Source organism: Cajanus cajan, chromosome 4, assembly GCF_000230855.2.
Source record: "Cajanus cajan strain Asha chromosome 4, NIPB_CcT2T_4, whole genome shotgun sequence".
NCBI lineage: Eukaryota > Viridiplantae > Streptophyta > Magnoliopsida > Fabales > Fabaceae > Cajanus > Cajanus cajan.
This window is the reverse complement of record NC_138520.1, coordinates 65,069,820-65,085,515: the sequence shown is the minus strand read 5'-3', so window position 1 is coordinate 65,085,515 and position 15,696 is coordinate 65,069,820. Positions and strand designations below refer to the sequence as shown.

The window sequence follows — 15,696 nt, the reverse complement described above, 5'->3', positions numbered from 1 at the left end:
ATGATTTAATCATTGAATTAAAAATATCTTAATGAATAAATTAAGTATATTATTTTTTATAAAATTTAAAAATATTTAATATTTTATTACGTTGATTCCAATTGAAATATATTTATAAAAATACATTATAAGTTAATTTGAATCTATCTGATAGAATATTAAATAATTTTTAAATTTTATAAAAATGTATATACTTAATCAATTTATTAAAAAAATTTAATTTGATAATTGATTTATTAAAACTTAATGTAAACGATGAATTAATAAAATAATTTTTAATAATAGATTTATTATTGAAATAAGTGGATCTTCAATAATTAATATATATATATATATATATATATATATATATATATATATTCACTTATTAGTTGAGTTACTTTACATTAAAAAAAACTACAATTAGAACTTAAAAATAATGCCAATTGTATCTATGATATTGTGAGTTTTGTCCTTAGGAGAAAACATTTTTAATTTATTATTATTATTATTATTATTATTATTATTATTAATGATGATGATGAGAGAATATTTAATTATATATTCAGAAAATAAGAGTATTAAAGTTGCTACTCAGAAATGTCAGTTTAAATGTGGACATATTTTTTTAAATATGAATGTATGAACAAGTATTGAAGTATTATGCCAAACCCTTGTACACTATTACTCCTAGAAGTCAGAAGATACTATCAATTACCTATGATTGATAAAATTGAAACAGATGTATAAACAAATTGTCTGAAGTGATAAGTGTGATAACTACTGTAGCCTCTTAGCCTTGAAAATGTGGTGTTAATTTCTTGCTCTTAGCCCGGTGACACAGATCCCGATGCTTCACCCTCCTAGTATTCTCCAACACAAACCAATATATATGAATTTTTTAAAAAAAAAAGTTGGTGAAGTGTGTTGCACCCTGAGAATATTCAGAATCCAATTATGAAACATTTGGGTAATATATTCTATTATTAGTCGTACGTTGAAGCATGGAACATGATGAAATGGCAATATAATATTCAAATTGACGTGGCATGACACAAATGTGAGTCTATAAATTGGATCACATTCTCACTCTTATTTCATCCCAGGAGTAGTGAGTCTAGAGGAGTCAAAGAGCAGAGAAAAACGCAGTATATACATTTAATTATAGGCAAATATGGTAGGCCCGATGAGACCTCAGATTGTGCTCTTTGGCTCCTCTATAGTTCAGTTGAGCTTCGACAATGGTGGTTGGGGTTCTACTCTGGCTAATTTGTATGCTAGAAAGGTGTTTCTCTTTCTCCTTCATCATTTTTTTTCTAACAGTACACCTGCAGCAGCTACACTAATTCCATATTCTGCATGCACACAAATTATATTTTCTGCTTCTCGTTATATATATAGTGTTTCTTTTCAACCAAGGTTTAAATTCAATATAGATCTCAAGGTGTGACTAATAATATAATTAAAATAATTAAAATAACATATATAAGTAAAAAAGATAACTCTTATTTTATATATTATTTAATTTTGATTAAGCTATGTTTAATAAAAATTTATTAAAATAATATCAGAATTTATCTTAATGATTATTATCATAAATTTTCATGTTCAATTTGTCCGATTAACCTTAATTAGCATATTGGAGATCCCAATCCTACATGGTATTAATTAAGTTCAAAATAGAATATATCTATATATATATATATATATATATATATATAAGTGAAAAAAATAATTTAATTTTATAGGATTAAGTTTAAACACATTTTCTTAATGATATACTTACCAAACTTATAAAGAGGTTTTTTAATGTAAATAAAAATATAATTTCATCGATATCAGTGATCTATCAGAAAATAGTGTCTGTTATGGTGACTGAAATTGTTTTTTATGTATTGACGTGGCGACACAGGCGGACATAATATTGCGAGGATATTCTGGTTGGAATTCAAGGCAAGCTTTGGATGTTCTGGATGAAGTTTTTCCCAAGGTAAGGAGAAAACATGTTGAGTTCCACGTAGATTTCGTTTCTATCCTTTCGAATCTCTTTAAATCCTTTTGTTTTATTTATTTATTGTCTTTGAGTAATGCTGCCTAACGAAAAGGTCAACAAATTAAGATTGAATTGTGTTCAATAAAAGCATGAGTCTGAGGAAAAAAGAAATAGAAAAAAAATAGCGAATTGATAGATATAATAAGTAATGTTACAAAAATAAAGATAAATAAATGAGATAAAAGTAATAAAAAATAAAAAATAAAAAAAAGAAATTAAGTGTACAAATATAATAGTCTGAATGGTTCTACTACCATGAAGAATCTTGCATGTGAACATGATATATCTAAAACTTGTCCTATAGAAGCAGCATATATGGACCTACATTAAGCAATTTGCCTCACACAATTTCAATTTTATAATAGATTTAACTATTAAGTTGGTATTCGAGTTCTCTTCACACACACAAAAGAAAAAGGCTATCATTTAAGTTTTATTTATCTGCATTATTTAAAAGAAACATGTGAAGTAGGAGATATTCTTGTGTCCTGATTGTCTAAAATATTTGGATACTGTAATTTAAATGTGCACTACTTAGTTTTTATTGTTGACGTTTAGATTCAGCTAAAGACAATAATGTGATGAGTTCATGTCTGTTGAAATGTAAATAGTGACCCCTCTGTTATAATTTGTTGACCTCTACAGGATGCTCATGTGCAACCATCATTGGTGATTGTGTACTTTGGTGGCAATGATTCTGTTCACCCTCACCCATCTGGCCTTGGTCCTCATGTACCCCTTCAAGAATATGTTGAAAACATGAGGAAGATTGCTAACCATATTAAGGTATATAATAAATTAATCTTCTACATCAAACATTATTCATATAACCCTTGATATATAAGCCTCGTACAGAATATTATTAATTTTTTTACTTATAATATTTGTTGCTTCAATGTTTGACACAAATAATAATGTTTATCAGAGCCTCTCGGATCATATTCGCCTTATATTCCTCACCTCTCCTCCCATCAATGAAGAACAAATGCTCAAAAAGCTCAGGTTCATACACTTCCTATTTTGCTCATTGTAACTTTTTACTCACATCGTGTGTACATTATATTTTACCCTTACACATACATTTCTAGTTTCTAAAAGTAACATATATAATAATTATCGCTACATATTTCATTACCCCTTGGGAAATAACTAGTTATCATTAACCACAAACTCCTTGTACCCCACAAGTTTTCTAATGTTTTTTTGGATGCACCGAATCTAGTGCAACGCAATCTGGAAGAACCAATGAATCGTGTGGAGAATATGCGGAGGCCTTAATGGAGCTTTGTGAGGAGCTGAATATCAAGGCTATTAATCTATGGTCTGCAATTCAGACAAGGGATGATTGGTTAGATGTTAGCTTCACGTAAGTATTTCTAACTTATATTTAAACAAACTAATTAATAGTAATAATAATTTGTTTACGTTATCATATTCAATAAAATATCGTTATATATAATATTTATCTTAAATATTATATTAAAGATAATGTTTTATTGATTAGTTAACTGTGTAAAAACTTTTATATTGAAAATGTATATCAATCACTCATTTTCTAAAGTGATTAAATAATTATATATGTTGCTTAGGGATGGAGTTCATCTATCAGGTGAGGGAAGCAAGGTAGTGGTGAAGGAGATATTAAGGGTTCTGAGGGAAGCAGATTGGAAGACTAGTCTGCATTGGATGTCAATGCCAACTGAATATGCAGAAGATTCACCATATTATCCTCCTAGTGCTGATGGAACTACCACCATCAATGTGTCATACTGTATCTCGCGGAAGTGTTTGCAATGGGATCTGTAGAAACTATATATAAATTTGCACTTACTTGCACACCACAAGATATATATATCTAGAAGATGCATGCATGCTTCATTATATACTGAAGGCCCTGGCAATATATAGTCATGGAAGGGCAAGGAGTGTTACTAGTACGATGCTTTTCTAGTGTGTTAAATAACAAATGTGAATATCAACAAAGTAGAGCGTAGAGCGTAGATAGTAGAATCTCTTGGGCATATCATTAGAGATTCACTTTCTAGCCATGTGTACCACAAATGCTTTGTTGAAAGAGATGTTCACTTTGATAGTTTTTATACTTCAAACGAATAAGTCTCTAATTATTAAAAGGAGTTTATATCTCAAAAATACTAAATGTGGGAGTTTATATCTCAAAAATAATAAATGTGGGAGCATATATGTGATGATAAAAGAATGAGATGTAAAGATGGTATTGTCGAGGTGTTAAAATAGTATAACTCATTACTATGGATTTTCTCTCTTTCGAATAACACTTGTTTACGATTGAGAAAGAAAGGAAAAGAGAAAAAGAAGTGTAGAATAGAATAAGTAATATAACGTATAGAGATAAGGAAAAATGATTTGAAAAAAAAAATAGTACAAAAAAATAAAAATAATATAACTCTTTTTGTTATTTAGTTCTTGTGATGAATCAAATGTATAAAATTTTATACAATTAAATTATGCGGTACTTCATTACGTATTTAGTTTTAACACGAATGATGTTATTTAAAATATAACCAAATTTTTTCTATTAGATATCTATTAATGTTTAAATTATTTATAAAATTTAGTATACACATAATTCAATAGTTAAATTTTTAAAATTTATCCTTTTGTTAAATGTTAAAGGTATGTAATTAGTTTGGGAAGCCTAAGGATAATCACCGTGATGACCGAATACCCGAATGAAACAATGGCAATCCTGTGATATATAATCCTCCCATACTTGATTAGGAACTAGTAGTGGGTGAAGCAAACTAGCAGGTGCAGATATAGCTTGTTGGCATAAACAATGTTGCACAAAATGATTGATGTCTTAGGCCAATAAAATCGTGACATAATCCGTTCCAGTAATTCCTGCATGACCACCAATATTGTAGAACTATGGTATTCGTGAAGAATGTGTTTGATCAATATGAACTATGGTATTCCTGCATGACCACCAATATTGTAGAACTATGGTATTCGTGAAGAATGTGTTTGATCAATACCCACAGTCAAATCAGCCTAATTGAACAAAATATGAATGACTTAGACAAGAAGGAGGAATTGATGGGCCTAGATGAAAAGGAACAAATAACAAGGAAAAAATTACAGCATCAATTTTGGGAATTGGCAAAAATGAGTGAGTCGATAGCAAGGCAAAAATCCAGAATCACATGGCTTCAAGAGGGTGACAGGAACACAAAATACTTCCATAAGAAAAGAAGGAAAAATAGTTTGAGCAGCATAAGGGTGGCTGAGGAGTGGATACAAGATCCGATTCAAGTGAAATGTGAGGTCAACAGATTCTTTAAAGAAAAGTTCTCAGAGGTGCAATGACAAAGACCAAAACTTGATGGAGTGACCTTCCAGATGATAACCTCTCAACAGAATGAATCATTAAATACACCGTCCAAGGAGTCTGAGGTTAAAGAAGCGATTTGGGAGTGTGAAGGTTCAAAAAGTCCAGGTCCCGACGGTTTCAATTTTACTTTCATCAAGCGATTGTGGGTCATTATGAAAAGGGATATCATGAGATTTGTGGAGGAATTCCACACCAATGGGAAGTTACCTAGTGGAACTAATTCCTCATTCATTGCATTAATACCTAAGGTGGCTGATCCACAAGAATTAGGACAATTCCAGCCTATCTCCCTCGTAGGATGCATGTATAAGATCATTGCGAAAATCTTGGCAAGAAGGCTCAAAAAGGTCTTGCCGGATGTCATAGACAACGCTCAATCTGCATTCTTGGGGGGCAGAAACCTATTGCAAAGTATACTGGTGGCTAGTGAGGTGATTGATGAGGCTAAAAAGGAAAAGAGGAGCTGCATTTTCTTCACGGTCGACTTCGAAAAGGCCTATGACACTGTTAATTGGGGATTTCTTCTGTACATGTTACAAAGACTCGGGTTTAACTGTAAATGGAGACAATGGATTATGGAGTGTCTTGTATCGGCCAAAGTATCTGTTCTTGTCAATGGAAGCCCAACGGAGGAATTTACCACACAAAGAGGATTACGCCAAGGTGACCCCTTGGCACCTTTCCTATTCCTAGTTGTCGCCGAAGGGATGTCTGGGATGATGAGAGAGGCTGTTAACAAAGGTTTATATACAGGCTACAGGGTGGGTAAAGACCAGGTGGAGGTTAATATGCTTCAATTTGCAGACGACACACTATTCTTAGGTGAAGCAACAAAGACTAACATCATCACTATAAAAGGTATTTTAACATGGTTTGAACTTGCTTCCGAACTAAAAGTGAATTTCAACAAGAGTTTGTTCGGGGCTGTCCGCGCACAACCAGTGGAAGTTGAGAGGTTCGCGACCATGCTGAATTGTAGGATAACGCATCTGCCATTTTTGTATTTGGGCTTACCAATTGGATCAAACCCAAGAAAGGCTGATACATGGAAACCTGTGCTGCTCAAATTCAACAAAAAATTATTCGGCTGGAAGAGCAAAATTTTGTCAATGGCGGGAAGAGTTTGTCTTATAAATTCTATCCTAACAAATCTACCACTATACTACCTTTCTTTTTTCAAGATGCCGAAAAAGGTAGTAAGAAAGATTGTCACACTCCAAAGGAATTTCTTATGGGGAGCAAAGGAAGGTAACCGTAAAATATCTTGGGTGAGTTAGAGGAAAGTATGCCAATCAAAGAAACAATGAGGGTTGGGGGTGAAGGACATTGAAATATTCAATGATGCACTACTAGGTAAGTGGCGATGGGGGTTATTCCATCAACACCAATCACTATGGAGTAGAATTTTAAATTCTAGATATGATGGATGGAGAAACCTGCAAGACGGGAAACCCAACCCCGCATCGTCTATATGGTGGAAGGATCTCTCTAAGGTATGTGGGGCTGAACAACAAAACAACTGGTTTGACAAAGGAATAGAATGGATCATTGGTCAAGGAGAACACACAAGGTTTTGGCTTGATCCTTGGGTTGGGAACCAATCCTTAATTTACAAGTTTCCTAGATTATTCCTGAACTCGATCCAACAGAATAACACAATAGCGTCAATGGGAGCATGGGTGGACAATGGTTGGAAATGGGATTTACTATGGAGGAGAGAGTGGTTTGGCAGGGAAATGCAGAATTGGGAGGAACTACAACAACTGTTACAGACGAAAGTTCCTCAGAAGGAAACAGTACCTGCATGGAAATGGGTACATGAATCAAATGACATGTACTCTGTCAGTTCAGCATACAGAACTATAAAGTCTACCCAGAGTATACCAGGGGATAGCCTATTCCTTAATGTTGTGTGGAACATCAACATTCCACCAAAAGTTGTAATTTTTTGTTGGAGGCTATACCACAATGCTTTAGCTACGGTAGACAACCTTAGGAGAAGAAATATAATGTTGGAGGAGGAAAACAACACGTGTGTATTTTGCAGGAATGTGGAGGAAACAACCACTCACATCCTATTTACATGCCTAACAATAGATATAATATGGAAAGAATGGTATGGGTGGGTGGCCAGTGCAACTGTCCTCCCACAAGATCCAGTTCAACATTTCCTCCAAGGACCTTATACAATGCAATCTAATACAGAAAGGAAAAAATGGCAAGTAGTGTGGAGTGCAATAGCTTGGAACATTTGGAAGCAAAGAAACAAGTGCAGATTCCTACGGGAAACATTCAATTTACAAACTCTACAAAACCAGATACAGTCATTTGCTTGGGCTTGGTTAAGGATGGAGAAGTCATTTCACTATAGCTTTCAACAGTGGGTAAATAACCCAGGGGCATGCATTATATATTAGATACCACATGGCAATCCATTGATATGTGCATTTGTTATTCTCGATCTTGAAGGGGACAACTGACACATTTTATTTACATTGGGTCGAGTAGGTGAGGATGTTGAGTAAAGTAGGGAGTGTAACATTCTAGGGTTGAGTACATGTTTAGCCAATAATATGCTTCTTTCACAAAGTAGATTATGGCTAACAATGAATCAGAGGATCTATATGATGTTATTTATGTAAAAGACTTAAAGGTATTTCTTATACCTCATCAATATATAATTTTTTTGCTGTTCAAAAAAAAAACAATGTTTAGACATGACTAGTTGTTCCTTCCGATACAACAAAATCTCTCTGTACGTACACTGAGGATTGAGTTATGCATTCTGTTGACACAATTGGATGAGCTCCTTGTGTTTATGAGCTTTCTCAAGCACCTTCTTCAATTCCTACAGGAGCATTGTATGTGGTTCAGACCATGCCATAAGGAAAACTCTCGAAAAGAGCATCAACAACCACATTTTCTTTCCCTAGTTTTTACTCGATTGTAAAGTCATAGCCAATAAATTTGGAGAGTGAAGCCTGCTGCTCTAGTGCTTGCAAAGATTGATCTAACAAGTTGTGTAAACTCTTTCGGTCAATTCTGATTATAAACTTGTGTCCCAACTACAATTGAAATTCTCTAGATTAAAGAACTATCCAAGGAATTTCAACTTATTATTGTTGATGAGGCACTCATCTATTCTAACTATATTGAGTCACATATCTATATGCCAACCTGGTGTATAATTTTAGCATAAAAAAGTCTAGTAAACTTTAAAAGACTTTATAAGAATGTTATAATTTTTAAGATTTTTTGAAAAGACTTTTAAAACTTGAATTTTAATCAAGATTTTGTAATTCAGATTTTAGTGAATTTTGATGATTCATATTATAAGATTTTAAAGGATTTTATGGATTTTACAAGAAAACATAGATTTGTAATATTACAAGATTTAATAATAAAAAAATAATAATAAAATTAAAATCAACACAATTTTTCTATCTTTTGACAAATAATTACTTCTATATAAATAATTAACTTTAATATCCTCCTAACTAACATTTCTTCAAATATCTAACATTATACTAATCCTTTATGAATTGATATATTTTCTTTCATGAACTTGAGTATGAACAATATATGTTTAAAATTATGGTCTTCATTAACATGTATATTGAAGATAAAGATTCATCTACTAATTCAATTAAAAATTCATCTAAATGACATTCTTTGCAAAGTTATGTAGTGTTACATGTTAATACAACTTTAGCTTGTATTTTAAATAGAAATAGAGATTTTGACTTAAAAATTGTGAAGCATATTTAAAAATAATAAATATTCTCTCAATCACATTCTTAAAGATGCATAGCGTAAATTGAATTTTTCATTTTCATTTTGAGAGTCATTACCATGACTTGCAAATTCTTTTGAATATATATTTCAAAATTTAATATTTCAATATTAAATTTTATTAAAAATAAACAATTAAATTTTAATAATTTAAAAATTTTAATAGTAGAGAGAGAAAAGAAGCAAGAAAGACGATAAAGAAGGAGAGAGAAAAAATATGAAAAGAAGAGGAGAGATAAGGATAATTGAGGGAGATGAATAAAAAGAAAAGGATAAAATGAGATAGAGAAGAAAAGAAGAAAGAGATAAGTAAGAATGGTGAGAGAGGAGAGAAAAAAAAAAAAAAAGAATATGAGAGACAAGCAAGAAAAGCAAGAGAAAAGATTTTAAAAAAAAAAAAAGAGTAGAAATAGAATATAAAAAAAAGTTATATAAAATCTCAAAGATTTTGGTGATATTGTTTGATGAGTGAATTATATGTAAAATAAAAAGTCTCAAAAAATTCAGTATTCAAAATAATCTATTAAAATTTCTAATTTTTGAATAATAATAGACTTTTTTATGTAAATAAAAAATCTTAATTGAATATCATTAGATTTTGACATACTTCTAAAAAAAATTTGATTGTCTTAATTAAATATTATCAAAATTTGATGAACTCTTAAAAAATCCTAATCATCTTAATTAAATATTATATAACTTTTTATATTAAAAAAAATCTTAATTAAATATTATAAAGTTTTTTTATAATAAAATATCTTTTAAAATCTTAATCCAACTCACCTATTAAAAAGCTTAAACTTGGCTAAAGCCTTAGTAATGGCCAACAATTCCTGTATGTTGACTGCCTCTAAATTTTGGGTACTAGTTTTTTTTTTCTTTTGAGAAATATGCAATAGGGTGGCCAAACTGGCTCAAGACACCCCCTACTCTTGTACCTGGGAGCTAAAGTGATAGCCAATGTGTGCTTGGTAAAAGCATCCTTTGCCTCAGTATTCCAATTGAAAGAATCCTTCAATAAGTTGGTGACTGGGATGGCCGAAGAGGTGCTATTAGAATTTTTAATATCGAATTCTGTCCACTCTCTTTTCCTTTTGGCTCAAGATTTTCTCTAGAGCTCAAAAGGAACCTCTTACATTCAAACTCCAAGAATCAACACAGATCGCAAAACGGTCACCATTACTAGTCATTGTGGGGCAACTTTTAGCCCTCAAGGTTTTTATTGCTTTTATCCATGCCAGGACGTTCCTCTTTTAAGACGATGAACTAATTTCTTAATCTATGATTGTAGTATTCATGTGGGATTGAGGAAACTTGATTTGATTGTTTGCTGACATTTTCTATGTTAACTGAATTGTCTTTTCATTTTATCCCGAATTGAGGAATGCCCAAACCCTTTTCGTATCTTAATTGATTGTTGAGTAATCATACCACAATTAATTAGAGGACCTAAAAGATAATTAGATTTGAGAATGTGGAATGTGGAATGACCCAACAATGGAACTAATTTTCCAACCTTTTAAAATTCTGCCCAACTTAATACTCTTTCTAAAATTAATCTTCCACGTATGGGAAAATGTTTGGAATGAATTTGATTGATTTTGTCATTGAGTTACAGTAGTATAAATATACAAATTGATAACGTAAATTGAAAAGAATCACGGGAACAAACTCCACCAATTTAGCACTAACAGTTAACCTAAATAAAGGGAAAGCAGATATGTAAAAGCTGGCTAATAAAAACTGATTATTATAATTTAAAAACTAATTATTATAATTGATATCCTCCCGCAAGTTGGACGATCCGGAAGAGAGACGCAACTTGGACAATAATGAATCAAACCAAGGGCGAAGCAGAGACTTTGTGAGTATATCAGCAAGCTGATCATCAGTAGACACAAAAGACACCTGAAACTTGCCTTTTTGAACATTTTCACGAACAAAATGATAGGCTAAGGCTATATGTTTCATCCGAGAGTGGAAAACAGGATTAGCGCTGAGAGTTGTGGCACCAAGATTGTCACAATAGATAACCGGATTGGCTGTGGGCATGTGACCAAGTTCAGTGAACAAGGATAGGACCCATAGAAGCTCACTGGCCGTGTCAGCCAAGGCTTTGTATTCTGCTTCGATCGAGGAGCGAGCAACAGAGCGTTGTTTTCAGGAGCTCCAAGAGATGGGAGTGCTACCGAGATACAACAAGTAACCAGTAGTGGAGATATAATCATCCTTATCACCTGCCCAATCTGCATCTAAGTAAGCATGAAGGGTTAGCGGAGCGGTTGCCGAGATGAAGATGCCTTTGTTGCAAGAGCCCGCCAAATAACGAAGCACCTGTTTGAGGGCAGACCAATGGGCCGTTCTGGGGTGTTGCATGAAGTGCGCAAGTTTGTTGGTGCTGAAGGCGATGTCCGGGCGAGTAATACTTAAGTATTGTAGACTTCCCACGAGTGCACGATACTCAGTTGGGGAATGTAAGAGATCACCGGAATCCTTGAGTAATTGAGCACTGGCGGACAAGGGAGTGGATGCTGATTTGGTGTTAGCCATGCCTGATTTATGGAGTAGATCAGTGATGTATTTCCTTTGCGAAAGAAAGAGTCCTGTAGCCGAAGGAATTACTTCGACGCCCAAGAAATAAGTAAGACATCCAAGGTCTTTTAGCGAAAACCGAGTAGCAAGGGTGGAAATAAGGTTGGACATCTCTGTAGAGGAACTCCCAGTGACAATGATATCATCAACATATACTAATAAATATAGTGTGGAACCTGATTTCTGGTAGATGAAGAGAGAGGCATTTGCAGTTGAATTGACAAAGCCAAGAGAAAGGAGAAACACGCGAAGTTCTGTATACCAGGCGCGGGGTGCATGCTTTAGCCCATAGAGTGCCTTTTTGAGGCGACAAACATGATCAGGGAAACTTTTGTCGACAAGACCAGGGGGCTGGAGCATGAAGACGTCCTCTTTGAGCGTCCCTTGAAGAAACGCATTGTTGACATCAAGTTGACGGATGGACCATCGTTGATGAACTGCAAGTGTGAGGACAATGCGAATGGTGACCGGTTTAACAACCGGACTGAACGTCTCTGTATAGTCCCAACCAGGGCGTTGGTGAAAACCTTTGGCGACTAGTCGAGCTTTGTATCGATCAATCTAACCATCCGGGTGTCGTTTGATTCGAAAAACCAATTTGCAGCCAACCAAATTTTGAGCAGAGGACCGTCTGACAAGTTCTCAAGTGTTGTTGCGGTGTAAGGCGTCAAACTTAGCTTGCATAGCTGAGCGCCAATCAGGGTCGCAAAGAGCTTGGGTGATGGTGCTGGGTTCGAGTGGAAGAGAGGGTTGGACATGGAGGTTAAGCTTCTTGAGGGGCTTGACAATGTTGCTTTTAGACCGGGTGATGATGCCACCCTCATCGGGTTGGGGTCTCTTGTGAGGGTTGACAACGGGTTGAGATGGTGGCACAGAACATTGTGGGGATGGTGTTGAGGTTGGAGGTGAGGGAGGGAACTCGGAGTGGCCAGTGGAGGGTGGAGCCAGAGTGGGGGAGTTGGTGAGGGATGAAGATGAAGGGGCAGCCGAGACCTCCGCCGGTGGGGTTAGAGTGGTACTGACCATGGGTATGGGATGGAGTATGGAGAGCTGTAGTGGGCCTTGTTGCTTGTAGACCCCTAAAATTGTCCGGGTAGGAAATAAAGCTTGAAGACTCTTGAGGACTGAAGGAAAGTCAGCCAGAAGGACTCATGGAAGGCCCTAGAAGGATTCTCTGTAGGTCTAGAGGTCTTGTAATAGCTCAAAATAAGGAAGTGGAGGGAATGAAGCCCAATACGGCCTCCCAAAAGTTCAGTACGGCCGTATTGAACATTTTGAACTACAATACGGCCGCACTGAACTCAATACGGCCGTATTGAGGTTTCTTGAACTTCAATACGGCCGCACTGAACTCAATACGGCTGTATTGAGGTTTCTTGAACTTCAATACGGCCGCACTGAACTCAATACGGCTGTATTGAGGTTTCTTGAACTTCAATACGGCCGTACTGAATTCAATACGGCCGTATTGTAGTTCAAAACTTCAATACGGGCCGTATTGACTCCAGGGCCCGTATTGCGCCTGTTCCCTATAAATAAGACGTCATTTGGACGTCATTACACACTTTTACACACAGTTTTGACTCCCTCCTTGAGTATTCTGGGGTTTTTGAGCAGTGTTCTGCCCTAGAAATCTCTCTGGGAGTCGATCCGACGAAGTTCTGGAATTCCGAGCATTTAGCTTGGAGATTCGAACTTAGTCGAAGGGAAATCTTTTGGATTTCCATAGTCAAAAATTATTTTTAGGAAGGAGCGAGCGAGCTTGTAGAGGGAGGGAGTGCCAAAAAGCCTCCTAGACTTCATTGATATATAAAAAGCACGCTTCAAGAGGTTTCTTTTCTAAAAATCCCTTCTTTTACCGCTTTCTGATTGTTGCATATTTAAATTTATCATCATGTAGATATTTAATTTACAATCGCTTATAATAAATAGGGGTAATTTAGTAATTTTGCGCTATTATTTAATAAATAATCCGTCATAGGGAACCCTAATGGGGCGCTGTGGGGGTGCTAACACCTTCCCCACACGTAACCGACTCCCTTACCCAACTCTGGTTGTAATGGCCAAGGTTGATTTGCGAAAATCAATTGCCTTATCCCTTTTTCCAATGTTTTGAGTAAAACATTGGTGGCGACTCCAAGAACCCTTCTTTTTACGAAAACCACTAATCCATAGAGGGTCCCGCTTGGGATTAACATGGATTGGTGAATCATTTAATAAAATTGGTAGCTCGACAAGGTCTCAGTTTGAGAATAAGTCGTTCTATCAATCCACCACTTTCAAAACATTAAAAAGAGTCCGACCATCGTCGCGAATGCCGAAAGCCCGTTTCGGGCCGATGGCAACTCCACTGGGGAATTTCGAGAGTCAGTCCCATTTAGTGATGGATTATTTTTTAAATAATAGTTTAAAATTACTTTATTACCCCTCACTTGTATGATAAAATGTTTTATCTATGTGGCTTTTAATAACTGTTGTATGTTTAAATTCTCGCAATTGTTTGAAATATAAATTGCACACAAACCTTTGCACACAACAGTTCCCTCTATACCCGGGGGCATGAGTGGTAAGCCATAGGGAGTGGATGTTAGTACGGCCGGTTGTCGAATGGGTCTATAGGTGCCCGTAGACCGTTGTCGGAAAGCATCACTCAAGGTGATAACCATGAACTCGAGTCCGACAGTGCGTTGGAGCTTTCCATCGGCTTACGACGAGAGGAATTGGGTCCCTATAATGGGGGCACCTTGGGAGCCTCAGACCGGTGAGAACAGTTAGAACCACCTTGAATATGCACTTTTCTGCAGGATACCCCTACCTCGTGATTCGCTCGTGACTGTTCGTGGATGAGTGAATTGTTTGTGTAAATGTTTATGTGATATTGTTTGTACATTAATAATAAACCTCGTGATAAGGTCTAAAGAATAATCCCCATGCATGAAAAAACCATGACATGAGAGGAAAGACCATGTGCGAAAATATAATAAAAGTGAGGAGCATGTGCATCATTACCAATAAGACATCATGCATCCTCATAAACCATGCATTTTAGGTTCACCAATACCTCTTGACATGAGTAAAAGAGACCCATAATTATCGAGATTCTCGTTGAGGAGAGATCATAAGTCAAGGAGGGTGGTAACACTCTGTTTTAAAAAGGCAGCGCCTTAAAAATGGAGGGTTATCAAGCTCATGTCAAGAGCGTATTCATTCCATAAAATAAACTAATTAAGCATTCATTTTAGAAAGTGGCTGGTCATCTCTCTGTCCTCACACGCGCGCAGAAAATCAAGAAGATGGAAGCGCTGGAGGACCAAAATAAGAAGCTCACAACCGAGCTTTCACAGCTTAAAGAGCAGATGGCGCAAATGATGGAACTCATGCGTCAACATAACTTCCATGGATCAAGCCACAGTGACCATGGGTCCCATCATGAGGAAGAGGAGGTGCATGAAGAAGAACCTCCGCACGCCATACCTATTGGGGCTGGAATTATGATTAAAGAGCCCGAAGTTTCAAAGGAACAATTCCACGCCCTAGAGGATCGGCTAAGGGCTATGGAGGGGCATGATTTCGATATTAAAGATGCCGCCGACATGTGCTTAGTGAGGGATATTCAATTTCCTCCTAAATTTAAAGTGCCAGATTTCCCGAGATACGTGGGATCGACTTGCCCCAAGAGTCATCTCACCATGTACTGCCGAAAGATGGCTGCATATGCCACAAACGAAAAGCTCTTGATCCACTGCTTCCAAGAGAGCTTGGCTGATACCGCGCTCAACTGGTATATGCAGCTAGATGGAAATCTAGTACACACATGGAGGCAGTTGGCCGACGCCTTTCTCAAGCGCTACAAATACAACATCGACCTAACACCCGATAGGTCAGATCTTCAAGCCTTGAGTAAAAC

General features: G+C 35.7%; 2 protein-coding genes across 2 annotated transcripts; both read left to right on the top strand.

Annotated features, from left to right (window-relative positions):
• Positions 1 to 910: 910 nt before the first annotated feature.
• Positions 911 to 4,133, top strand: LOC109791631 (GDSL esterase/lipase WDL1). Its single transcript, XM_020350944.3, has 6 exons — positions 911 to 1,264; positions 1,892 to 1,969; positions 2,678 to 2,818; positions 2,958 to 3,034; positions 3,255 to 3,398; positions 3,622 to 4,133. Exons 1-6 carry the CDS (start codon positions 1,154 to 1,156, stop codon positions 3,836 to 3,838), a joined length of 768 nt encoding a protein of 255 aa, XP_020206533.1. The 5' UTR covers positions 911 to 1,153; the 3' UTR covers positions 3,839 to 4,133.
• Positions 4,134 to 5,413: 1,280 nt separating this feature from the next.
• Positions 5,414 to 7,822, top strand: LOC145957461 (uncharacterized). Its single transcript, XM_083073723.1, has 2 exons — positions 5,414 to 6,360; positions 6,823 to 7,822. The coding sequence occupies exons 1-2, from the start codon at positions 5,414 to 5,416 to the stop codon at positions 7,820 to 7,822; spliced, it is 1,947 nt and encodes a 648-aa protein (XP_082929849.1).
• The last annotated feature ends 7,874 nt before the right edge of the window (positions 7,823 to 15,696 follow it).